The sequence below is a fragment of the Prionailurus viverrinus genome, chromosome D3, assembly GCF_022837055.1.
Source record: "Prionailurus viverrinus isolate Anna chromosome D3, UM_Priviv_1.0, whole genome shotgun sequence".
In the NCBI taxonomy this organism is placed as follows: domain Eukaryota; kingdom Metazoa; phylum Chordata; class Mammalia; order Carnivora; family Felidae; genus Prionailurus; species Prionailurus viverrinus.
In genome coordinates this window covers 47,615,029-47,641,012 of record NC_062572.1, presented here as the reverse complement: position 1 = coordinate 47,641,012, position 25,984 = coordinate 47,615,029, and the positions used below count along the sequence as shown (strand labels likewise).

Sequence of the window (25,984 nt, the reverse complement as noted above, 5' to 3'; positions counted from 1 at the left end):
GTTATTCATCATCATCCAGCCTCACAACCTGGTTGACACAACTCAGGAGCATCACCACTGCCCCCAGTGACTTCGCCATGGATGCTGAACAAAGATTCTTGTGTTTCAATCTCAAATTAGATTTCCACTGGCACCATCTTGGGTCCATGTGGGATTCCTAGTGTTTTCTGGAATCTGTTTCCAGGAATGGTAGAAGCGCTAACTTCTTGCAGAACAGACTTCCAGGCCTCAGCTCTAACAGTGCTGAGATCTGTGCTCTGACTGTGATTTTCCTCTGCCCTCAGAAATCCCTCAACCTTCAGTGAGGTTTGCATGTTTCTTTATGGAGTTCTCTTGGGCTTCATGCTTTACCGCATTCATCTTAAAAATTCCTACACTCACCCATTTCTCCTTGGGCTATTTGGTCTGCCTGAAACAATGTAAAAATTTAGGGGAGTCACCACAGAGGTGACACCCACTCTACCATGAATGAATTATAAATTAGCTTTGCCCTGTGGTGATATCATAGACCATGGGGTTCGGCGAAGACACATAGATTGTTACACCAATTTTTCAAAAGACAGTTAATAGTAAACTTAACAAAATTTAAATAAGCAGAATGTTTAGAGATTGAAAAGGTAGCAAAGGACAGGACACTACCCTAATCAGACTATGCATGAGACTCCATCTTTTCTCAGGAGGTAACTTTGTGAAAACTGAAGAAACTGTTTCACTAGTTCATCATTTCTTAATCCAAAAAAAGGCTTGAAAATTTGCCTACCTGCCTCAGCCCAGGATGGGTAAATAGTCACGTGGCCAGATACGGCTTCAGTTCCAGGGTTAATATATTTCAGAATAACGCGAAACAAGGCAAGACTTGACTTCCCCACATTCAACATGATCCTCACTTTATTCTGAAAAATACCGAAAAGCCATAAAGTATAGAACTGGCTAAAAGAAATGGTAGCCAAACAGTGGCTTTACTCCATTCAAGTTTCACTAGTGGGCTTGTAGTGTGTACACAGACCCACACGCTCTGTTTCTTTCTCACACACACACACACACACACACACACACACACTCAGAAAACACCAAATAACCAACTCTGTGGCAGATGGAAATAGGAAGGCCTAACAATAAATTAAAATCACAATTACAATTACAATTAAATTTAATTATACAATACAACTTAATTACAATTAAAGTTACAGTGAAGACCTGTTCCCTCAGGAACTGAGTTCTTCTTTTGACCCTTTTGGAATCAGGCAGACAGAACAGAATGTTAGCAGAACTAGTTTAAGGAAAGCCATCGTGGCAGGGGCAACCACCACAGGCTGGGAGAAATAAAAAAGCAGGAGAGAACGGAAGGACAGGATTATTTAACACAACTACCCCTGTAGAGAGACCACTCCAGGGGCCACATATATAAAATTCTAAATGGTCACAGAAACTGATGCTGGCCAAACAAAGGTTAAAATACTCCAAACACATTAGTGACCAAATCTGGATGTAATTAAAATATGCCTACGTCATATAAAATTGATCTCAATCTCTATCCAAAAAGAATGTGGGCTTTTTCTTTTTTAATTACTTTTTTTCCATCATGACAAGTGTACTCTTTAATCCTCATCACCTATTTCCTCCATCCCCTACCCCGCTCCCCTCTGGTAACCATCAGTTCGTTTTCTACAGTTAAGAGTCTGTTTCGTGCTTTGTCTCTATCTTTTTTTTTTTTTTTTTTTGCCTTTGCTTGTTTGTTTTGCTTCCTAGATTCAACATATGAGTGAAATCATACAATATTTGTCTCTCTCTGACTTATTTCGGTTAACATTATTATTCTCTCTAGTTCCATCCATATTGTTGCAAATGGCAAGATTTCATTATTTTTTATGGATGAATAATACTTCATTCCAATAACAAAAGGGACAACCCGACAAGAGGATATATAATAATTGTAAATATTTATGCACCCAACATGAAAGAACCCAAATAAATAAAACAGTTAATAACAAACCTAAAGGAAATAATCAATAGTAACACAATAATAGTAGGGGACTTTAAGACCCCACTTACATCAACGGGCAGATCATCCAAAGAGAAAAGCAACAAGGAAATAGTGGCTTTCAATGACACTCTGGACCAGATGGACTTAACAGATACATTCAAATACACAGATATATTCAGCAGAATACACATTCTTTTTGAGTACACATGTAATGGTCTCCAGGATAGAACACATATTAGACCACAAAATAAGTCTCAAAAAATTCAAAAAGACTGAAGTTATGCCATGTATCTTTTCTGACCACAAACCTATGAAACTAGAAATCAACCACAAGAAAAATTTTGCAAGAGCACAAATACATTGAGGCTAAAGAACATGCTTCTAAACAACGAATGGGTCAATCAAGAAATCAAAAAAGAGGGTGCCTGGGTGGCTCAGTCTGTTGAGCATCTGACTCTTGATTTCACCTCAGGTCATGATCTCAAGGTTCATGGGATCAAGCCCCATGTCAAGCTCCACTCTGTCAATGCACAGCCTGCTTAGGATTCTTTCTTTCTCTCTCTGCCCCTCCCCTACTCATTCTCTCTCTCTCTTTCTCTCTCTCTCTCTCTCTCTCTGTGTGTGTAAAAATAAATAAACTTAAAAAAAGAAATCAAAGAAGAAATAAAATATTACATGGAGATAAATAAAAATGAAAACACAGGTCCAAAATCTTTAGGATGCAGCAAAAGCTGTACTAAGAGGGAAATTTATAGCAACACAAGGCTATATCAAGAAGCAAGAAAAATCTCATATAAATAACCTAACCTTATACCTCAAGACACTAAAATAAGAAGAAAAAACAAAACTGAAACACAGAAAAAGGAAGGAAATAAAAAAGATTAGAGCAGAAATAAATGATACAGAAACTAAAAAAAAGTAAATAAAACAGATTAATGAAACCAGGAGCTGGTTTTTAGAAAAGATCAACAAAATTGATAAATCTCTAACCAGACTTATCGAGAGAGAGAGAGAAAGAGAGAGAGAGAGAGAGGACCCAAATAAACAAAACCACTAATGAAAGAGTAGAAATAACAACCAACACCACAAAAATACAAAAACTTGTAACACAATATTATGAAAATCTATATGCCAACAAATTGGACAACTTAAAAGAAATGGATAAATTCCTAGAAACATATAACCTACCAAAACATAATAGGAAGAAACAGAAAATTTGAACAGATCAATTACTAGAAGTTAAATTGAATCAGTAATTAAAAAAAAAAAACTCCCAAAAAACAAAAGTCTGAGACCAGACAGCTTCACAGGTGAATTCTACCAAACACTTAAAGAAGAGTTAATATTTATTCTTCTCAAACTATTCCAAAAAATATAAGAGGAAGGAAAACTTCCAAATTCATTCTATGAGGCCAGTATCACCCTGATACGAAAACCATATAAAGACACTACAAAAAAAGAGAACTACAAGTCAATATGTCTGATGAACATAGATGTAAAAATCCTCAACAAAATATTAGTGAACAGAATCCAACAAAACATTAAAATAATCATTCACCACGGTCAAGTGGGATTTATTCCTGGGATGAAAGTGTGCTTTACTATTTGCAAAACAATCAATGTGGCATGTCACATTAGTAAGAGAAGAGATAAAAACCATAAAATCATTTCAATAGATGGAGAAAAAGCATTTTACAAAGTACAACATCCATTCATGATAAAAACAAATCCTCTGCAAAGTAGATACAGATAATAAAGGCCTTATATGAAAAATGTACAACCAACATCATACTCAGTGGTGAAAATGAAGACTTTTTCCCCTAAGGTCAGAACAAGACAAAGATGTCCACTCTCACCACTTTTATTCAACATAGCACTGGAAGTCCTAGCCATAGCAGTCAGACAACAAAAAGAAAGAACAGGTATCCAAATTGGTAAGGAAGTAGTAAAACTCTCATGATCTACAAATGACATGGTACCACATATAGAAAGCCTTAAAGACTCCACTGAATGGGGCTTTTTAACTTGACAGAATCCATCTCTAAGTGTTAGTTCCATGTTGGAAAATAAAAATGCAAAAATGTATAAGGAACAAGTTAGGGGTGATCTGATGGACGCTGCTGAGGTCTACTGACTAAAAATACTTAAAGAAATCCATCATTTGGAATTCATTCCTTTATGCTAACTAGTTATTCTTTCCAACTGTAGACACCTATGAGAGGGTATCCACCTTGACTGGACTGTCAGTCATTCACAATCTATTATGACTTAATGGAATCCATTGCTTTTTTCTTAATAATGAAGATCAGAAAGGAGCTAAAGAAACTGAATTGCTACATTGGGGAGAAGGAGAAAGCAGTGAGGTGTCGGATCCTAGGGAGTGTAAAGCAACCTGATGGGGGACGCTAGTCAGGCAAGAAGCAACATTAGAACCAATGGTGGCTCCAACAGAACTGTGAACCTGTCCCTGTTTCTCTAAGGGGTGACTTATATAAATATAACAGGCATTACTTCTGATCTACTAAGGACAAATATTGGGTAACCATGGTCGTCAGTTTACCTCTTTTGTTCTGAATTTCGCCACTGAGAAACACAGTTTGAAGAGACCAACCTCAAAGAGAAATTCTGAGAATAAAACTTCTCAATGACTATACAGAAATTATTAGTTATAAATATTGCATAAGTTCTAAAGGTAGCAAGAAAATGTGTAAATCCCTTAATTATTCCAACACAAAGCCAAGAGAGATAGATACAGAAGAGGAAAATGAAGGAAAGGAGAAATACAGGAAAGAAAATTTAAGTAGCACCAACAAATTCCTCATTTATCTTAGTTTTTATTCATATAGTAATTCCAAGTTTAAAAAAGCAAAAAAAAAAAAAAAAAAAAAAGCACCGGTCAAATATTAACAATGCACACATTGAAATTATTTAATTCAACTCATTTTTAATCTTCACAAATGGCTTTAAAGAAAAGTGTCTCTTGTGTTAAAATATAGACTAATCTCATTTGGGAAACAACTTCTTGTAAAAAGTCTCCAGAAATAAACACCATTTTTTTTAATCCTTTCTTTGTCTGATTTGGTGACTAAATTAACAATAAACTGTGAAATCGATACATATACTTATGAGTTAAAATCCAATCTTACCCCAAACCCCATCTGTAGTCTGGAGAAAAAGAATCTTGGAGTCAGTTTTCGGGATAGTTTGCCTTTGTGGGGGACTCACTGACAGTGTTGTGGGTAACTATATGCACTATCCCGCCATGATGTAATTTCTTAGAGGCTACATACCTGCACTGAGGTCATCTGGGCGTATCCTCTCCAGCTAAACTCAGGAAATTCCAGGGGATCAAATCCAAACCGAAGTTCTCTCCCGTTAGGTACAGTGCCATCTTCAATCTCATACTTCATATGATGCAAATCCGGGAAATAGTAGTTGTTTTCGGGTCTTTTGTAAACAAAAAGTAAATGTGGATACAGCAAGTTAAGTCCACTGATAATCCAAATATTCTTTAATCGCAGTAGCTCTGCTAAAAGAACTCCCACCAAATTGAAAGACTGCAACAAATAAGAACAAATGAAAGAGCCTCCCCCTGCTTTTTCTTTAAATTATTGCTTTCATTCTTGTAAACATTCACATAAAATACACCCAACACTTATCATTCTAAGCAATAAAATGAGAAAATCATTTAGCACAACCCATAGTAGTAGTATCCTTTAATATGTTCTAAACGGTTGCCAACAACTTAGCAAAGTCAAACTAGGTAATTTACTATAAATTTCTTCATTCAATCATTCATTTATATACTCATATTCACTCATTACACAAATATTAACATATACGTACCAACCAATGTTGTTAAGTACCATATATACATAGTGAATGTGACATACAATATTTCATGTGTTAAGTTTACAAGTTAGATACACTTTTCTCTCCATATATGTTTTTTCAATCATCAGAATGACTTTTTATGCCTCGTTTTTTCTTAAATTATAAGTCTATAAATGGATTCCTTTCAAGAGTCCAATAATGGTAGTCATAGAGAAGGATCAAAAATATTTCAACCCTGGGGCGCCTGGGTGGTTCAGTCAGTTAAGTGTCCTACTTCAGTTTAGGTCATGATCTTATGGTTTGTGAGTTCGAGCCCCGCATTGGGCTCTGTGCTGACTGCTCAGAGCCTGGAGCCTGTTTCGGGTTCTGTCTCTCCCTCTCTCTCTACCCCTCCCCCACTTGTTCGGTCTCTGTCTCTCTGTCAAAAATAAATAAAAACATTAAAAAATAAATAAATAAAAATATTACAATACTTATGTGACATTTCATATTCAAACTATTTGAAGTTCTTCAAAATGGCACATTTTGACAATCGAATCACAAACTAATAGCAGTTAGTGTATTTGTAATAGTATTTGTCATAGAATTACAAATGCTTACAATTTCTCTGGAAGTGATATATAAAGATCCTTAAAAATATTCATACCCATTGGGGCGCCTGGGTGGCTCAGTCGGTTAAGCGGCCGACTTCGGCTCAGGTCATGATCTCACGGTCAGTGAGTTCAAGCCCCGCGTCGGGCTCTGTGCTGACAGCTCAGAGCCTGGAGCCTGTTTCAGATTCTGTGTCTCTCTCTCTCTGACCCTCCCCCATTCATGCTCTGTCTCTCCCTGTCTCAAAAATAAATAAACGTTAAAAATTAAAAAAAATATATTCATACCCATTGACCCAGTAATTCTCCTTCCAGGAATATATTCTAAAGAATGATTAAATATACATTGTCAAAGAATTAACATAAAAGAATGTTTATAATAGTGAAAGCTTAGAAGCAATGTAAATGTACAATTATGAAATAATTAAAGACATTATGAAATATTAAATAACCAATATTTTGGAAGACTAATGATATGGAAAATGTCTGCAATATCATGTGAAGAAATTGATACGAATTATATGAAGAAAATACAATACTAATTTGTATTCATAGAAAAAGCCTAGGGGTACCTGGGTGGCTCAGTTGGTTAAGCTTTGGGTTAGGTCATGATCTTGCAGTTCATGAGTTTGAGCCCCATGTCAGGCTCTGTGCTGACCCCTCAAAGCCTGGAGCCTGCTTCAGATTCTGTGTCTCCCTCTCTCTCTGCCCCTCCCCCACTTGCGCTCTGCCTCTCTCTCTCTCTCAAAATAAAATAAAATAAAAATAAACATTAAAAATGTTTTTAAAAAGAAAGAAAAAGCCTAGAAAAAATAAACAAAAAATATCAAAGGGGTTATCACCTGGGTGGTGGAATGAAGAATTTTCTTTGCCTTTTACTTTTAGGTACTTATTGCAACTTTACAACAAACATATATTACATTTATTATCACAAAAATTATTTAAAAGACAAAGTGAATGTGAAAGCTTTCTAACCTTGTAAGAAAAATGAAAAAAATGTTCAGATGATATCATAAACAAACATTTGGGAGGAATTTAGTACAAAAGGACAAAAGATTTACCAACCCAGAGAAAAGGTGATGCTGGTTCGCTCTCCTTTTATCATAGTTACAATTTATCACTAAATCAAAGGACATGTTCTAAATTTCATATATGTGTATTGGCTGTGATGTAAAAAAAAAGTCAGTATTTTTACCTTGGGATGGGAAATTTAATTCCTATTAAAGTTGCATTATTTCTACCTGAAAATTAGCCCACCGCTTGCATAGTTGGAAGGGAAAAAAAATTATCCTGGTTAAGTAGGGGGAAAGCTCACTTTATCAACAGGAAGGTGAAAAGAGATAAAACATGGGTGGAGAATGTTTCCAAACCTATTTACAAAATTCCTCTGGTTCATCATGTGCTTTGTTAGTCTTCAGGGAAACATATCCACAGATGTGTTCTCTTTCACACACTTTTTACTATGTGGCCTAGCAGTGACTGCCATTTAGAAATGACTGAAGAAAGCTCAGCTGGGTTGCTCTGACTTTTAGAATTCAAATGCTGGAAACATCAAGGGAAAGGAGAGAAACACCATACCAACTAAATATAGACAATTTACCTAAACTACACTGAAGATTTCTTTAAAAATTTTTTTTAATGTTTATTTATTTTTGAGACAGAGAGAGACAGAGCATGAGCAGGGAAGGGGCAGAGAGAGAGGGAGACACAGAATCGGAAGCAGGCTCCAGGCTCTGAGCTGTCAGCACAGAGCCCGATGCAGGGCTCGAACTCACGAACTGTGAGATCATGACCTGAGCTGAAGTCAGACGCTCAACTGACTGAGCCACCCAGGCGCCCCAAGATTTCTTTATTAATCTGTTGATAAAGCAGAGTATTAAAGATACATCCAATTTAGAAGTTGCATTTCACAGACTTTCCAGTGTATGATTAAGAGCCAGAATATTAAAAATTAGCTTTTTCCTCCCACCACTGACAGAAAATTATAAATGGATCATGGTTTTAAAAAATTCTATACTGATATGACAGATATATTCAGAACATTCTATCTTAAAACAGCAGAATATACGTTCTTTTCAAGTGCACATGGAACATCATCCAGAACAGATCACATTTTGGGCCACAAAACAAGTCTCAACAAATTCAAAAAACCGAAATCATACCAAGCATCTTTTCTGACCACAACACTATGAAAGTAGCAATCAACCACAAGAAAAAATCTGGAAAGAACACAAATACATGGTGGTTAAATAACATGCTTCTAAACAAGAAATGGGTCAATCAAGGAATCAAAAAGGAAATAACAAAAAATACATGGAGACAAATGAAAATGAAAACACAAAGGTCCAAAATCTTTGGGATGCAGCAAAAGCTGTTCTAAGAGGGAAGTTTAGAACTTCTTCTAAACTTCAGGCCTACCTCTTCAGGCCTACCTCAGGAAGCAAGAAAAATCTCACATAAACAACCAAACATTACACCTAAAGAAGCTAGAAAAAGAAGCACAAACAACCCAAGCCCAGCAAAAGAAAGGAAATCATAAAGATCAGAGCAGAAATAAATGAAATAGAAACTAAAAAAACAATAGAACAGATTCAAGAGAAACCAAGAGCTGGTTCTTTGAAAAAACCAACAAAATTGATAAACCTCTAGCCAGAATGATCAAATAGGGAGAGAGAGAGAAACAAGTCAAATAGACAAAATCAGAAATGAAACACTAGAAATAACCACCAATGCCCCTTAAACACAAAGGATTTTAAGAGAATATTGTGAAAAAATTATATGCCAACAAATTGGACAACCTAGAAGAAATGGATAAATTCTTAGAAACATATAAACTCTTAAAACGGAATTAGGAAAAAATAGAAAATTTGAACAGACCAATTACAAACAATGAAATTGAATCAGTAATACTCCCAACAAACAAAAGTCCAGGACCAGATGGCTTCACAGGTGAAGTCTACCAAACATTTAAGGGAGAGTTAATATTTATTCTTTTCAAACTACTCCAAAAAACAAAAGAGAAAGGAAAGCTTCCAAATTCATTCTATGAAGCCAGCATTAGCCTAATACCAAAACCAGGTAAAGATACTACCAAAAGACAAAAACAAAAACAAAAACAAAAAATTGCAGGCTAATATCTCTGATGAACATAGATGCAAAAATCCTCAACAAAATATTAACAAACAGAATCCAACAATACATTAAAATAACCATTCACCATGATCAAGTGGGATTTATACCTGGGGTGCAAGAGTGATTCAATTATTTGCAAATCAATCAATGTGATATGTCACATCAATAAGAGAAAGGAGAAAAACCATATGATCATTTCAATAGATGCAGAAAAAGTATCTGACAAAGTACAACATCCATTCATGATAAAAACCCTTAACAGAGTAGGTTTACAGGGAACATACCTCAACATGATAAAAGCCTTATATGAAAAACCCACAACAAATATCATACTCGGTGGGGAAAAATCCTTTCCCCCTAAGATCAGGAACAAGACAAGGATATCCACTCTCACCACTTTTATTCAACATAGTACTGGAAGTCCTAGCCACAGCAATCAGACAAGAAAAGAGAATAAAAGGCATCCAAATTGGTAAGAAAGAAGTAAAATTTTCACTATTTGCAGATGACATGATAATATACATAGAAAACCCTAAGGACACCAAAAAACTACCAGAACTGATAAATGAATTCAGCAAATTCACAGGCTACAAATCAATATACAGAAATTCATTGCATTTCTATACACTAATAAAGAAGTAGCAAAAATAGAAATTAAGAAAAAAGTTCCATACTGTATGGGTAGTCCCCATACTACCCAAAGCAATCTACACATTTAATGCAATCCCCAGTAAAATACCAACAGAATTTTTCACAAAACTAAAACAAATAATTCTAAAGTTTGTATGGAACCACAAAAGACACCAAATTAGCCATCTTGGCAATCTTGAAGCAATCTTGAAAAAGCAATCTTCAAGCAATCTTGAAAAAGAACAAAGCTAGAGGTATCACAATCCCAGATTTCAACATATGCTACAAAGTTGTAGTAATCAAAAACACTATGGTACTGGCACAAAAATAGACACCTCGATCAATAGACACATAGAAAAGAATAGAAAGGCCAGAAACAAGTCTACAATTATATGGTCAATTAATCTTCAACAAAGGAGGCAAGAATATGTAATGGGAAAAAGATGGTCTCTAACAAATGGTGTTGGAAAAACTAGACAGCCACATGCAAAAGAATGAAACTAGACCACTTACTTACACCATAGACAAAAATAAACTCAAAATGGATTAGGGACCTAAACGTGAGACCTGAAACCATAAAAATCCTTGAGGAGAGCACAGGCTGTAATTTCTCTGACATTGGACATAGCAATTTTTCTAGATATGTCTCCTGAAGCAAGGGAAATAAAAGCAAAAATAAACAATTGGGACTGCATGAGAATTAAAAGCTTTTGAGGAGGGCACCTTTTGGGATGAGCACTGGGTGTTGTATGGAAACCAATTTGTCAATAAATTTCATATAAAAAAAAATAAAATAAATAAATAAAAGCTTTTGCACAGCAAAGGAAACAGCCAACAAAACTAGAATACAATCTATTGAATGGGAGAAATACTTGTAAATGACATATCTGATAAAGGGCTAGTATACAAAATATATAGATACCTTATACAACTGAACGCCAAAAAACACATAATCCAATTTAAAAATAGGCAAAAGACATGAACAGACATTTCTCCAAAGAAGACCTACAGATGGCAAACAGATACATGAAGAGATGCTCAACATCACTCATCATTAGGGAAATACAAATCAAAGCCACAACAAGATGTCACCTCACACCTGTCAGAATGGCTAAAATCAAAAATATAAGAAACAAGTGTTGGGGAGGATATGGGGAAAAAGAAACCCTTGTGCACTGTTGGTGGAAATGCAAACTGGTGCAGTCACTGTGGACAACAGTACAGAGGCTCCTCAAAAAATTAAAAATAGAATTACCATATAATCCAGTAATTCTACTTCTGGCTATTTACCCCAAAAACACTAACTTAAAAACACTAACTTGAAAAGACATATGCACCCCTATGTTTATTGCAGCATTACTTACAATAGCAAAATTATGGAAGTAACCCCAGTGTCCATCCATCAATAGATGAATGAATAAAGAAGATGTCACTCACACTCACACACAAACACACACACACAATGGAATATGATTCAGCCATAAAAAAGAATGAAATCTTGTCATTTGCAATAACATGGATGGATCTAGAGGATATAACACTAAGTAAAATAAGTCAGTCAGAAAAAGACAAATAACACATGATTTTACACGTATGTGGAATTTAAGAAATGAAACAAACAAAAAAAGAGAAAGACAAAAAAACAGACTCTTAAATATAGAGAATAAACTGATGGTTACTGGAGGGGAGGTGGGTGGGGGGATGGGTGAAGTAGGTGAAGGAGATCAAGAGTATGCATATCACGATGAGCAGAGTAATGTATAAAATTGCTGAATCACTATATTTAACACCTGAAACTAATATAACACTGGAGTTATTTAAAACATGTTTTAATCTGTGAAATGTTAAATATGACGAGACACAGAGACAGTACGGCTGCCATACTTGTGATAGCCCCTCTGGGAGCTCAGTCTCCACTTGCTCCCTTGCTCCTACAGTTTATTTTAATTAGCTTCTGCATGAGATGAGGGACTTTGTCCCACTTCAAGAGTTTTCTTCTCCCCCCCCATGCCCCCCCGCCCCCACTGCGACACATCTGGCCTCTCCACGCCTTCAGCCATGGGTCCCAAGGGAGAAGCTGGACCTGAATCTCCTTGGCCCAGGAGCCTGCTCATTTGCTGGGCTCCTCCAGGCTGTGGCTTTTACAAGGAGGTTTGCCCCCAGGAACCCACCTCAAGCATCCAGCTCTAGTCTCGTCCACCTGGCTTTATATACCTGTGGGAACTGTCCAGTGAGGCAGCTCTGGGACCTACAAAGTAGTCGTCTTTAGGGCAACCTTACCTCCTGCTTCAACTGGGCTCCCTGACAAGTGTCCAGATTTCAAATGACAGGACAGCTTCATCAGCCCCCTCTCTTTAGGACGGCTTGTCTCTTCACAGGAACTGTCGGCACAGACAGGACTCTCTGAGAGTCTTCCACATCAGTACGGGAGGAGACCTCCCTGAAGACTCACCGCTGGCACGCCTTCCCCACGACATGCTCTCGGCAACGGCATCCTCCGGAGGGCCCACTGCACATGGGGGTGATCGCTCCACCGATGTCACACTGACACCCTAAAGGTCAGAAAACAACAGCGGTGACCCATCAAAGCATCTCTGCGTTGAAGCTCTCCCTCCTTCTCTGAGAAGTGGCAATCAGTAAGATCAGGCTGCTTCCTACCCCTGCCACATCTCATATCCAGCAGATGTTAGAAACATATAGGCACCTCCCAAACTGAGATGGGAGGTGCCCCCAAAAGTCCACTTGTAAGTCCACTTGTAAGGTCAGCTCCAACATCGCTGTCTGGTGGAAGAGGACAGGAGCCCAGGAGCTAAACGTGATTCAGCAACACGGTGCCCTTATAAACAACGTCTGCTAATGAGAGTCTGTGGGCGAGAGACAACGGCAGCCTGTGGGGCCACACTCTTTGAGGTGTATTATTTAACACAATATTGTCTCTAAAATCTGGTGTGAGCTGTTTTGATAATACAAAAAATATCTTCAAAATGACAAAGTCTTGATGTTATTTATGAAATTAACAGATGAATCCCCATTCATCCCAATTGTGTTTTCTATAATTAAACAGACACCATGCTGGTAGAAGTGAAGTGGAAGCAGCCCCAGTTGCAATTTATTACTAGTTTCAACTGAGTATTTGGCCCAATTCCCTAGACAGAATTTTTTAGTCCCATCCCATCAGAAAGACCGCATGAAGACAAGGAACTCAGAAGAAAGATGATCCAGACAGTCTTTGCCCATCAACACTGGCTTCTCTCAGGACCCACTGGAAGTATTTACCTTGACACCCAAAGTAATTGCTCTTTTCCAAAGCATAATATCCATCTTCACACGTGTCACAGGAATCGCCATTGACATGAGACTTGCAGTGACAGTCACCATCCTGCTGCAGAATAAACAAGGTAACAAAATTTGATAAGGTCATACAATTTGCTAATCTTCAAGATTTAAAACTGCCTCACTGTATAACATGAATCAGGATGGCGGGGATCTGAAAACATCCAGAGAGATTAGCATGCCCTGTACAATTACAGAGGCACTAATACCCTCCCCGAGAAATCCCAACGTCAACTGCTCTACTATTCCACTGGTATACGAACAATCGGCCCATATTACCTGCCCACACTCTCCAATTCCGCTCACTGTTCCCGCCACGTGGCACTGGCATTCTGTGAAGAAAAGACAGCATCCTTGGACCAAGGTTGCACGAAGGACAGCCCTTGGCTCTGGAAACATGACCCAGCAGCAACACTACATGTGTGGTCACTTTTGGGCACATTTCAGCAGAATTCCAGTCTGCTCCACTGACGCCTAAAACGGGACTGCTTCAGAAACACCAGATCAATACCATCCACCTACAAGGAGTAATGGCCAGTATGTGACCACTCTAAGACAAAGGCTGCAACATCAGGGGTTTTTTTAATGAGCCTAACGTCAAGAACACTACTGACACACTTCCATGAGAACAAACTCTAGTTAAGGACATATTCACTCCACTTAGCCACCTTTAGTTTAGTGTCTTTAAGTTCCTGTCCCTGGCTTCAATCTAAGCATAAAATGAAACTAAAATCAAACAAGAAAGAGAGGTTATAAAAACAAGGCAATATCCACCATGTATCAATAAAATACATATGGAAACAGGATATAAATCCCTTGCTGGGATTTTCAAAATGATAGAAATTCTGCCAAAAGTAGGGGGAAAACGTCAAAATATTTACACAGAATTACAGACAAATTGAACTTATTAAATAAATAGCTCTTTTGTGGGTTTAGTCACTGAAGTAGAGAAAATTAAGAGGAGGTGGCAATATAGTAAATTATTCTGCGCAAAAACCTTACCTGAACATCCGCTGGGGTTTTCTTTGGCCAGATTCCAATATGATGGTTTGCAGATGCTGCATGAAGGACTTTCAACATGAAGCTTGCACTGGCAGTATCCCTTTGAAAGAAAATCAAGCCAACACTTGACATCTCAGAATTAAGACATGTTTTCAAACATATGTTCTGAACAAAGTTTGTCACAGAATTATATTTTGACTGCGAAAAGTAAATGAAGTGTATCCAGAGGGAATAAAAGTACTGGGTTGATTTCAACCGACTGCTCATGGCTCTTCTTTTATCATTCATTTCTTTTTTTTTCTACACATAATCCGTTGTGGTAAAAATAAAACTGGAAAAAACAGGAAAAGAAATATTTAAAAATCACTTTTACTTAGAGTCGTCATTACCTGTTGGTTCTGTGACAGAGGAACTATTCATCTACATGGAAAATTATCTCAATATTTAACATACTGAGAATCAGTAGAGAATTATGTTTATCTGAAAGTACTTGTGTAATATGCAAAGGTCACTGCCTCACTGTAAGGATGCACAACCTCTCTCCGTCTGTCCCTCGGATGCCTGGAGGTTCACCATCTTCAGGCTTTGCTGCTAAGACAGATCATTTCTAAAGCACTGAGAAATACAATAGTATCTGATTGGAGCAAAAGCAAATAAATTGCAATTATTTCATACACAGCTTTATTTATTGTGCACTTAGCCTTAGTTTTTCTTAATTTTAATTATCTATTTAAGGCTTATGTGCAGGAGCCTCTGGTGGCAATGCCCTCAGAGTCACCTACAGTAGGAATCAAACACTAGGGCTCTGGAATTAAAAGTTAAAATAAGGCTTATTCTTCTGTTTTTGAAAAAAATAAACATGATCACATATGCACTCTGAACAAGAGCAATGACCTTTTAAGCAATTTGGTTTCAGATCTTATTTTATTTTTATAACTTTTTTAAACGTTTATTTATTTTTGAGAGAGACAGAGCATGAGCGGGGGAGGCGCAGAGACAGGGAGACACAGAATCCGAAGCAGGCTCCAGCTCTGAGCTGTCAGCACAGGGCGGAGCCCAACGTGGGGCTCGGACTCACGAATTGTGAGATCATGACCTGAGCCAAAGTCAGATGTTTAACCCACGGAGCCACCCAGGCGCCCCCTCAGATCTTATTTTAATTTACTTTTAACTTGAGGAAGCTCCCAAATGTGTTAGTCTGTAATATATATCAAAATGCATGTTAGAACTGTAACCATTTTATAATCCTCTACTTACCAAACTGGAGTCCAGGGTACCAGCTGGGTTACAGGCACCGCTGGAGCCTATATGTGATTTAGAAAGATTTTTATTTAATTTTTTTTTTTTTTTTTTTTTTTTTACAGACAGCATGAGTGGGGGAGGGTGGCAGAGAGGAGACAGAGAATCTTTTTTTTCCTGTTTTTTATTTTTTTTAAATTTTTTTTCAATGTATGAAATTTATTGTCAAATTGGTTTCCATATAACACCCAATGCTCATCCTAAAAGGTGCCCTCCTCAATACCCATCACCCACCCTCCCCTCCCTCCCACCCCCCATCAACCCTCAGTTTGTTCTCAGTTTTTTTTTCAACGTTTATTTATTTTTGGGACAGAGAGAGACAGAGCATGAACAGGGGAGGGGCAGAGAGAGAGGGAGACACAGAATCGGAAACAGGCTCCAGGCTCTGAGCCATCAGCCCAGAGCCTGACGTGGGGCTCGAACTCCCGGACCGCGAGATCGTGACCTGGCTGAAGTCGGACGCTTAACCGACTGTGCCACCCAGGCGCCCCTTGTTCTCAGTTTTTAAGAGTCTTTTATGCTTTGGCTCTCTCCCACTCTAACCCCCCTTTTTTTTTCTTCCCCTCCCCCATGGGTTTCTGTTAAGTTTCTCAGGATCCACATAAGAGTGAAAGCATATGGTATCTGTCTTTCTCTGTATGGCTTATTTCACTTAGCATCACACTCTCCAGTTCCATCCACGTTGCTACAAAGGGCCATATTTCATTCTTTCTCATTACCACGTAGTACTCCATTGTGTACCACAATTTCTTTATCCATTCATCAGTTGATGGACATTTCGGCTCTTTCCATAATTGGGCTATTGTTGAGAGTGCTGCTATAAACATTGGGGTACAAATGCCCCTATGTGTCAGTACTCCTGTATCTCTTGGGTAAATTCCTAGCAGTGCTACTGCTGGGTCATAGGGTAGGTCTGTTTTTACTTTTTTGAGGAACCTCCACACTGTTTTCCAGAGTGGCTGCACCAATTTGCATTGCCACCAACAGTGCAAGAGGGTTCCCGTTTCTCCACATCCTCTCCAGCATCTATAGTCTCCTGATTTGTTCATTTTGGCCAGTCTGACAGGTGTGAGGTGACATCTCAGTGTGGTTTTGATTTGTATTTCCCTGATGAGGAGCGACATTGAGCATCTTTTCATGTGCCTGTTGGCCATCTAGATGTCTTCTTTAGAGAAGTGTCTATTCATGTTTTCTGCCCATTTCTTCACTGGGTTATTTGTTTTTCGGGTGTGGAGTTTGGTGGGCTCTTCATAGATTTTGGATACTAGCCCTTTGTCCGATATGTCATTTGCAAATATCTTTTCCCATTCTGTTGGTTGCCTTTTAGTTTTGTTGGTTGTTTCCTTTGCTGTGCAGAAGCTTTTTATCTTGATGAGGTCCCAATAGTTCATTTTTGCTTTTAATTCCCTTGCCTTTGGGGATGAGGAGACAGAGAATCTTAAGCAGGCTCCACACTCAGCCCAACGTGGGGCTCCATTCCTCGACTCTGGGATCGTGACCTGAGCCAAAATCGGGAGTTGGACACTTAACTAACTACCTGAGCCACCCAGAGGCCCCTAGAAATATTTAAATGCTTGGTGTTTTTATATCTGTCTGTCTCTTGGTTTAGTTTGATGTTATGAGTTTTAAACGTTTTACTTAAAAAAAAAATAATGCATCTACATTTGTATTTTTTGATAGATGGGTGGCAAGGACTTTGCATGTAATTCAGAAAAAGGCACACCCAAGTAACCTTTGTGGTCCTTAACTCCCCAAGCCACCCCTTTTGCCACTTAATTCCATTCCCTGCCTACTACTCCAAGTTCATTTCTGACTGACGATGGAGATTAGGGAAAAGAGATTCTAGAATTTTTAACATTTTTAGGATTGTCCAGAAGAGGGCAATATTGTACCAAGAGACTTGTTAATTGTCCATTAAATAGAAGTCACAGAATTTTTTAAGTACACTTTTTAGTCAACTAAGACTTAATTCTTTAACTATCACAATCCCCTTGTTCCCCATCTGCACTAAAATTATTTCTAAAACAAATTAGTTTGCCTTCCTGCCTTAGTCAATAGTGTTACAGGCCCCGTATAATCTGCCTTCAATAAAGCGGGATCTTGCAATGTCTCAGTATTATTATTACACAGCACTAGAAATGAAGAGAGTTTAGGTAAGCCTGCCCTGAGCCTGGTTTTGCCCATAATTTAAATAACTTCATAATAGGATCTTGTTTTCTTGTGAAGTGTTCTCTTAGACATTTTGCCTTTGTCTCCTCTTCGGCTGTTTCCCTTGGCTTGTCCCTTGATGATTTCATGTGTGTCTCTCTTTTTTGTTTTGATGTTCCCTCACATTCCTCTGTAAGAGTGAACACGCTCTTCCTGCTCTTTGCTCTTGTTCAGCCTGGCCGTGCCCTGCTTGTGGCTCCTGCCCAGGCTGACCATGGCTGCCATCTGGCTCTGGAGGAATTATTGTGTCTGCCCCGCCCCTGTGCCCGGCTGCCACAACGGTTCCTTCCACTCCTGACCCCCGGGGAGGTGAGCAGACACACCAGGAAAGCCTTGCACTCTGGGGACCTTCAGGGCTTCTCGAAAGTGAACTGCTCCCTCTGACTACTGACTACAATTTCTACCAGCAAGAAAACCTGGTGTCTTGAGGAGTCTGGTGAGTAAGTCTAGGGAATCAAGCTGGAGGTGAATGCAGAGCTCGAAGCGCTACCAAGAGCAGGAAGTAGAGAAAACCATTCTGCAAGGGGAAAGTCTGGTGCGGACTCCCTCCAACACCTCTTCTCAACAGGAAGAGGGGCCTCTAAAGCAGCAGGCAGGCAGGAGCTCCTCACCAATGGAGGCGGTACACCCCCAAGGGCACAGGTGTCTTCCTTCTGTGCCCTCTGCCACAGAGCACAGAGGACTCTCCACGTCTCCTCATCAGCGAGGGGTGAGTAGTGGGGATGACCTGTGACAGTAACAGTGTTTCCCCTTGGCTCACTCTTTCCAAACTCATTAGACTCTAGGTCACCCCCTCTCCCCTCGCACCTATGCTGTGTGACGACAATCCCCCAGGAGGCCAGGGGCAGCAAGGAGACAGGGGCAGAAGCACAGCAAAGCCTTCTCTGCCTGCCAGCAAGGGGACCCACTGGAATCACCCCTCAGGGGACTACAGGGCAGCCGGTGTAAGTGCTGCGGACCTGGAACCAGAGGGAAGGCAGGATGCCTTGGGAAGGGGTCAAGGAACACTTCTTGCAGCTAAAAGGGGTCACCTTTGCCACACTGCTCGACACGGAGAATTTACGTGTAAATCAAGAAATACAAATTCATAACACATGGAATTAAAATAATTTTTTTCCTAGGAACAAAGCAATTCTGGATTCCTTTGAGGATGTACATCAGATACCTGCATTTTCTTTTTTTTTTTCAATATATGAAGTTTATTGTCAAATTGGTTTCCATACAACACCCAGTGCTCATCCCAAAAGGTGACCTCCTCAATACCCATCACCTACCCTTCCCTCCCTCCCACCCCCATCACCCTCAGTTTGTTCTCAGTTTTTAAGAGTCTCTTATGCTTTGGCTCTCTCCCACTCTAACCTCTTTTTTTTTTTTTTTCCTTCCCCTCCCCCATGGGTTTCTGTTAAGTTTCTCAGGATCCACATAAGAGTGAAAACATATGGTATCTGTCTTTCTCTCTATGGCTTATTTCACTTAGCATCACACTCTCCAGTTCCATCCACGTTGCTACAAAGGGCCATATTTCGTTCTTTCTCATTGCCCTGTAGTACTCCATTGTGTATATAAACCACAATTTCTTTATCCATTCATCAGTTGATGGACATTTCGGCTCTTTCCATAATTTGGCTATTGTTGAGAGTGCTGCTATAAACACTGGGGTACAAATGCTCCTATGCATCAGCACTCCTGTATCCTTTGGGTAAATTCCTAGCAGTGCTACTGCTGGGTCATAGAGTAGGTCTGTTTTTAATTTTTTGAGGAACCTCCACACTGTTTTCCAGAGTGGCTGCACCAATTTGCATTGCCACCAACAGTGCAAGAGGGTTCCCGCTTCTCCACACCCTCTGCAGCATCTATAGTCTCCTGATTTGTTCATTTTGGCCACTCTGACTGGCGTGAAGATACCTGCATTTTCAATGGACTCGAATTGGGGAAGAACCAGGCAGATTAGGGTCAAGTGTGTAGAGGTGACCAGTGGCGGATCTCCTGGGCTTGTCTGGGAGTCTGGCCACACACATTTCAGAGAGGAACCCGACGTCTGACATTCTGCCGTCTTCCTTACCTTGACAGTGGGGGAAATCAGAGGCTCCTGAGAGACACCTGTCACAGCGCTGTCCTGTAATCCCCGGCTGGCATTCACACTGCCCCGTCACTGGGCTGCAAGGCGTTTGGTAGGAGCCAAGGACTGAACACTGGCAGGCTGGATAAAAAGGTGTCAGTCAGACCCAGGGCAGCAGGGCCTGGATAAGAGCATGACAGAGGGTCAGAGAGACCCAAACGCAAGTTCCAGTTATGTGACTTATTCAGACAGGCACGGCCAGGTAGAGGTAGACCCAGAGCGTTCACCACCATTCTACCCTCCTACTTTGTTTCATCCCTCCAGCAGACTCTGATCAAAGGCCAATGTGTTCAATGGCACTGGGATGAGGTGTTGGGGTGGAGGTAATTAGGAAAGACACACATGCCCTGACTTCAGAGAGCTAAACATCCAGAAGAGAGGCCAGGGAATTATTGACATAGTATGAAGCACCTCCCCCCCCCCCCCCCCCCCCCGCTAAGAAACTGTAAAAGAAATGAGGAAACGTGCCTAATGCCCTTCAGCTGGCTCTTGGCAGACTGCAGGCAAGGACTCACGTCTACTGCCATCTGGCTCAGCCTTCTTTCCCGGCCCCATGTTCCCCAGGGCCTGCCTACAGAGATCAAGTCCCTACCAAGGGGCACATTATTGAGATGTTCTTAGGTTCTATGATCATTAATTTTTTTTTTTTAAGATGAGTGAGGGCACCCGGGTGTCTCAGTCATTTGAGTGACTCTTCACTTCAGCCTAGGTCAGGACCTTGCGGTTCCTGGGTTCAAGCCCTGTGTTGGGCTCTGTGCTGACAGAATCCTGCTTGGGATTCTCTCTCTCTCTCTGCCCCTCCCCTGCTGGTGCGCACACACTCTCTCTCTCAAAAATAGACATGTAAAAAAAATAAAAACAAAAATAAATAAAAGGTGAGTATATATTTTATTATTATTATTATTATTATTATTACTTTAGAGATCCCACGGCCCTAGGATCATGACCTGAGCCGAAACCAAGAGTCGGACACTCGACAGATTGAACTGCTCAGGTGCCCCTGCAATGGTTCATTTTTAAATGTCAACTTGGCTATGCTATGAGGCTCAGATGTTTGGCAAGCGCCAAGGTAGATGTGGCTGTGAAAGTTTTTTTTTTTTTTAAGATGTGACTAATATTTAAATAAGTTGACTTTGGGTAAAGCAGATACCTCATCCAATCAGTTGAAAGCTTAAGAGAAAGTTTCCCAAAGGAGGAGATCTGCCTTTGGACTTGAGCTACCCTATCAGCTCGTCCCTAGGACTCCAGCCCGCCAGCCTGCCCTGCAGATCTCAGACCCACCAGCCCCCACAATAATGCCACTTCCCTAAAATAAATCTCTCTATATATACACACACACGCATACATCCTATTGGTTCTCTTCCTGCTCTTTCTGCTATTTCCGTCTTACAGGAAAGAGAATGCAGAAACCCACACAGGCATTTGGGGCAGCACAGTGGTGGCACCTCCAGCCAGCATAATGTGGGGGACATCGCCCCTGGCTCCGACGGCCACAGAGGTTGTCCAGGGAGCCTCAGGAGACACAGTTACACTCCAGAAGTGAAAACAAAGACCCAGCCTTAAACGCAAGGCACATGGTTTTAAATGGTGAATTACTCCATCTGGCATCCCATGTCTCGTTTCGATCCAGCCGTCAGTGACAGCTGCCAAATCCCAAACCCAAACCTCAACATTGGCAGCCCCTCTTTACTCTTGGAAATACTATAATGTCTTACGAACACTTTCACTCTGCTCTTTGTGTTGGTCCAGGTCCTTTGGAGTTTCTGGGAGTATTTTACCTCTTGTCTACTCCTGTTTCAGCTTTAAGACCTTTTTACTCCCAAAGAGCAAAAAAAAAAAAAAAATAATGACAGTCAAGCTCCAAAGAGATAAGAATGTCTGCTGTGTTCCCCAGTGTCTTCCAACATCACACACAGCCCTGGTCCCTAGTATATGCCAAACAGATACCTGTTAAATGAAAGAGTAAGTAACTATTGAAATCTTCCTGAGGTCCACTCTGTATAGTTTCTCAGCATGCATTCCCTTACTGAATCTCGCAACACCGCCACGAGACAGGTGTTGTATGAGTGACACCATCCTCTTCTCCATCAGTAAATTAGCTCATCAGGTGAGGCGAGGCTCTACAGACAGCATGTAAATCACAAGGTAAACATCACCCCTTACTGTTTCCGGGATGCTCTTCCTGCCCATGACTTTGGAGCCTTTCCTTCTGTTGGAAAACAGAAAAACACGTTCTGGAAAAGCAGACTGGCTCCTTCCCCGGTCAAAGCCACAAAGCCAACAGTCAGTTCCACAGCACATGCTGCCACTACCACTCACCTCTCTGGTTACCTGGGCATAGGGCAGATTAAATCTACAGAAGATCTAAGGTTTCTTCCAACCAACCACCTCACTATTCTCCCAGACAAAACCTGAATTGCAAAGTGAAGGGCCAGTTCAAGACCAAATTGCACAGAACGTGGCTTCAGATCGCTCCCCATGCCCAGCCCTAGGGTTTTGTTTCCCCTCTTGGAAAGGCTGGAAGGGCTCTCCTGGGAGCATCCCAGGCCATCAACCTTCCCTACAGCACCATTTGCCAATAGCTAGTGCCATTTCTCTTGGCTGGTTTGTCTGATTCATGGGACTATGCTGACAGGTAGGAGGTTAATCTTGCACTGGCAACCTATTTAGAGGCGTTTTCTATGGAAAGACCAGTCACCACAACCCAAGGATTACAGCAATCTCCAATGGGGACAGTTCCAGGCCCTGGGTTGGGTCAGTGTGGTTGAAATTTGGGGACAGCTGCACTTGGCACACCCTCAGCTCCTATCCATGGTCAGACCATTTATTTCTGCAACTCACTCTCCTAGCCTCTATTGTTTTTTTTTTTTTTTAATGTTTATTTTTGAGACAGAGTGTGCATGCATGAGTAGGGTAGGTGCAGAGAGCGGGAGAGAGAGGATGTGAAGCAGGCTCAGCACTGACAGCAGACAGCCTGATGCAGGGCTCAAACTCACAAACCATGAAATCATGACCTGAGCCAAAGTCGGACGCTTAACCGACTGAGCCACCCACCCAGGCGCCCCTTCCTAGCCTCTGTTCTAAGTGCTGACAAGCTGCTGCCCAGCAAGCTGTACCAGAAAAGGAGGGGAAGGAGAAGGAGCAGGGAGAGAAAAATGAAGGTGAGGAAAGCAGGAATGAGGAGTGTGGGGGTGGGGAGGAAAAGAGGGGGGATGTGGTGGGAGGAGGAAAAGGCAGAGAGTAAACCTCCCCAAATGGACCAAGTTAACTGAAAGAACTACAGTTGTATGCTGTAGTTGAAGATAAAGAACTGAACCAGGCATTAGTGTAAACACATGTCTGAAATACAAATAGGCAGTTCTCCAATGTGGTCTCCTGTCTATGACGTGACTTTCACCTACGAAAAAGAAAACAGCAGGGCACTTGCGTGAGTCAAAATTAAGACAAGAAGGATATGGCACTGTGCTTAGGCAAGTCTGGACCAAATTAAGTTAATGCGAAACATGAATGCAGAAGCATGGTTGGCAAGAACAGCTTAGAAGGATTTTCAAGCTCCTTTTCAAGAAGATTTTTAAAGTCTTAGGAACATTTTTTGGCTAGCATATATTGGACCGTCTGATGTGGTATTTGGGGTCATGTTAATTCTATTCTAAAATTCAGTGGCCAAGCAATCAGTTTCGTCTTAAAAACACAAAAACAAAACAAAAACAAAAATAAAAAACCACACAAATTAAAACACTGGGTTAGACCTTGCTGCTAGACTAAGCTCAGATTTCAGTGAGTCCAAGCTTCAGCCACTTACCTCAAAGCTGCCCCCGAGGGAAAATTTTAAAAAGATCACAATAGCAGTTAGAAAAAGGCAAGAGCAAGAGAAGAGAGACATCACAAATGGAATTCTTCCAGAACCCAGTGGTCCAAATAGAACAACGAGCTTCGGGGTGTATTGCTTATACCACGCCAGGAATGTGGTGGATGGTGCATTTTCCTGAAAAACTTGGAAAAGAGCAGGTGGGCTTCTCAGAGCTGGGTGTGCTCCGGCAAGGTCCCCTGACATAGGACTTCAGGTGATTTGCTCCCCGCCCCCCCCCCCCACCACATACCCCTGTTTGAGTTCCAAAGCCTGAACAGTGCTGCCTCCGTCACTGGAGTGGGACTAGGGTGCACGATGTACCTCTCCCTCTGCCTCACTGTGTGAGCCTTTCCCTCCACTTGAGCCACAACTTTGAACCACAGACAGAACCAGGCAGAGGCTGGCCACACACATTCACCCAGGGAGCCAGGGAGCACCTGTTCCTCTCCTCGGCCCCTCTCTGCAGCCCTCAGCACCATTCTTCTGTGGTCTGCCTTGCAGTCAGGGAGCTCAGATGACTTTGGTAGACCTTTGTAAGCAGAGCTCCAAACCAACTCTACCAAAAATATAAGTGAGCTGATACGTTCCTTTTTAATTTTTCAATCCAGACTCTTATCATTTAACACAAGGGATCTTGCCTTATACACAGTAGCTGATTAGTTTTCACATCACGTATCATCTTCTTAGGAAGAAAAATGCTACCCTTAAACCTCAGACGTCTTCCTGATCTTTTCTGGACTGGTCACTTTGGGGAACCAGGTTTTCTCAGAGAGCTGAGCATTTTACTGACACACAGTTCTGCCACCTGTTTTGGTTACGCACCCTGATTTTGCTGGGGCAGTGGGAGGGGGCGGCGGGAGGGGGCGGCTCTTCCCCTTACTCCACCCCTGGATGTGGGGAGACTCAGGCTTGGCCAGTCAGAGCACAGATTTCCACGGCCATGGGGTTGGTTCAGGAATGGGCATGTGGTCCAATCAGAACCCGATTTGGCTTGGAGAAATGCATGCTCTTCTCCCTAGACTTGAACCTGGAAGGAGTAATGTCCAAGTCTTTTGGGCTGCCGTAACAAAATACCACAGGCTGGGTGGCTTGAACAACAGACATTTATTTTCTCACTGTTCTAGAGGTTGGGAAGTCCAAGATTAAGGTGCCAGCAGATTTGCTTCCTGGAGACTCTCTTCCTGGCTTTCAGACGGCTCCCTCCCTCCCTGCTGTGCTCTCACGTGGCAGAGAGAGGGCGTGTGAAAGCTCACTGGTGTCCCTTCTCAGAAGGACACTAATCCTCTCAGATCAGTGTTCCAACCTTTGACCTCATTTAACCTTAATTACTTCCTTACTCCAAATACAGTCAGTCACACTGGGGGGTTAGGACGTAAACATGAATTTGAGGAGGACACAATTCAGGCCTCAGCAATGCCTAAAGAGTGTCAGCTACCATCTTACCACCATCTGAGACCTAAAAATGAAGCCCATCTACAAGACAGCAGACTTGCAAGATGGAGAAAAACAGATCCCACCAACATCTTTTGAGCCCCTGGATCAATCTGTTCCTGAAACCAAATATGCCTGGACAGTTCAATTACAGCCACTAAATTCTTTATGCCTTAAGCCGGTTTAGGCTACATTTTCTGTTACATGAAACTAGAGTCATAACTGACTCTGTGATCACCAAAATGTTCTCATTGTAAAAGTACTCTTACTAAATAGTACTTTTTTTGATAAAGAGAGAGAGAGAGAGAACATGCAAGTGGGTGAGGGCAGAGAGAGAGAGAATCTTAAGCAGGTTTCATGCCCATCACAGAGCCTGACACAGGGCTCAATCCCAGGGCCATGAGATCACGACCTGAGCTGAAATCAAGAGTAGGGCACTTAATCTACTGAGCCACCCAGGCGCCCCACTAAACAGTACTCTTACTAAAATGTATTATGGATCGGGGCGCCTGGGTGGCGCAGTCGGTTGAGCGTCCGACTTCAGCCAGGTCACCATCTCGCGGTCCGGGAGT

At 41.0% G+C, this 25,984-nt stretch overlaps 1 protein-coding gene across 2 annotated transcripts in view; it reads right to left on the bottom strand.

The window, feature by feature from the left end:
- LAMA3 (laminin subunit alpha 3) overlaps positions 1-25,984 on the bottom strand; it is a 274,238-nt gene that overhangs the window by 140,942 nt on the left and 107,312 nt on the right. Inside the window, exons 13-20 of one of the 2 annotated variants that reach the window (XM_047826704.1) lie at positions 20,075-20,212; positions 15,763-15,809; positions 14,506-14,605; positions 13,783-13,835; positions 13,447-13,549; positions 12,623-12,722; positions 5,275-5,431; positions 761-893 (exon numbers count right to left, since the gene is read on the bottom strand). In XM_047826704.1, coding sequence (XP_047682660.1) covers positions 761-893; positions 5,275-5,431; positions 12,623-12,722; positions 13,447-13,549; positions 13,783-13,835; positions 14,506-14,605; positions 15,763-15,809; positions 20,075-20,212 — 831 coding nt within the window. Of the gene's footprint in view, positions 1-760; positions 894-5,274; positions 5,432-12,622; positions 12,723-13,446; positions 13,553-13,782; positions 13,836-14,505; positions 14,606-15,762; positions 15,810-20,074; positions 20,213-25,984 lie in introns of both variants that reach the window. The other variant, XM_047826703.1, reaches the window with a different exon arrangement.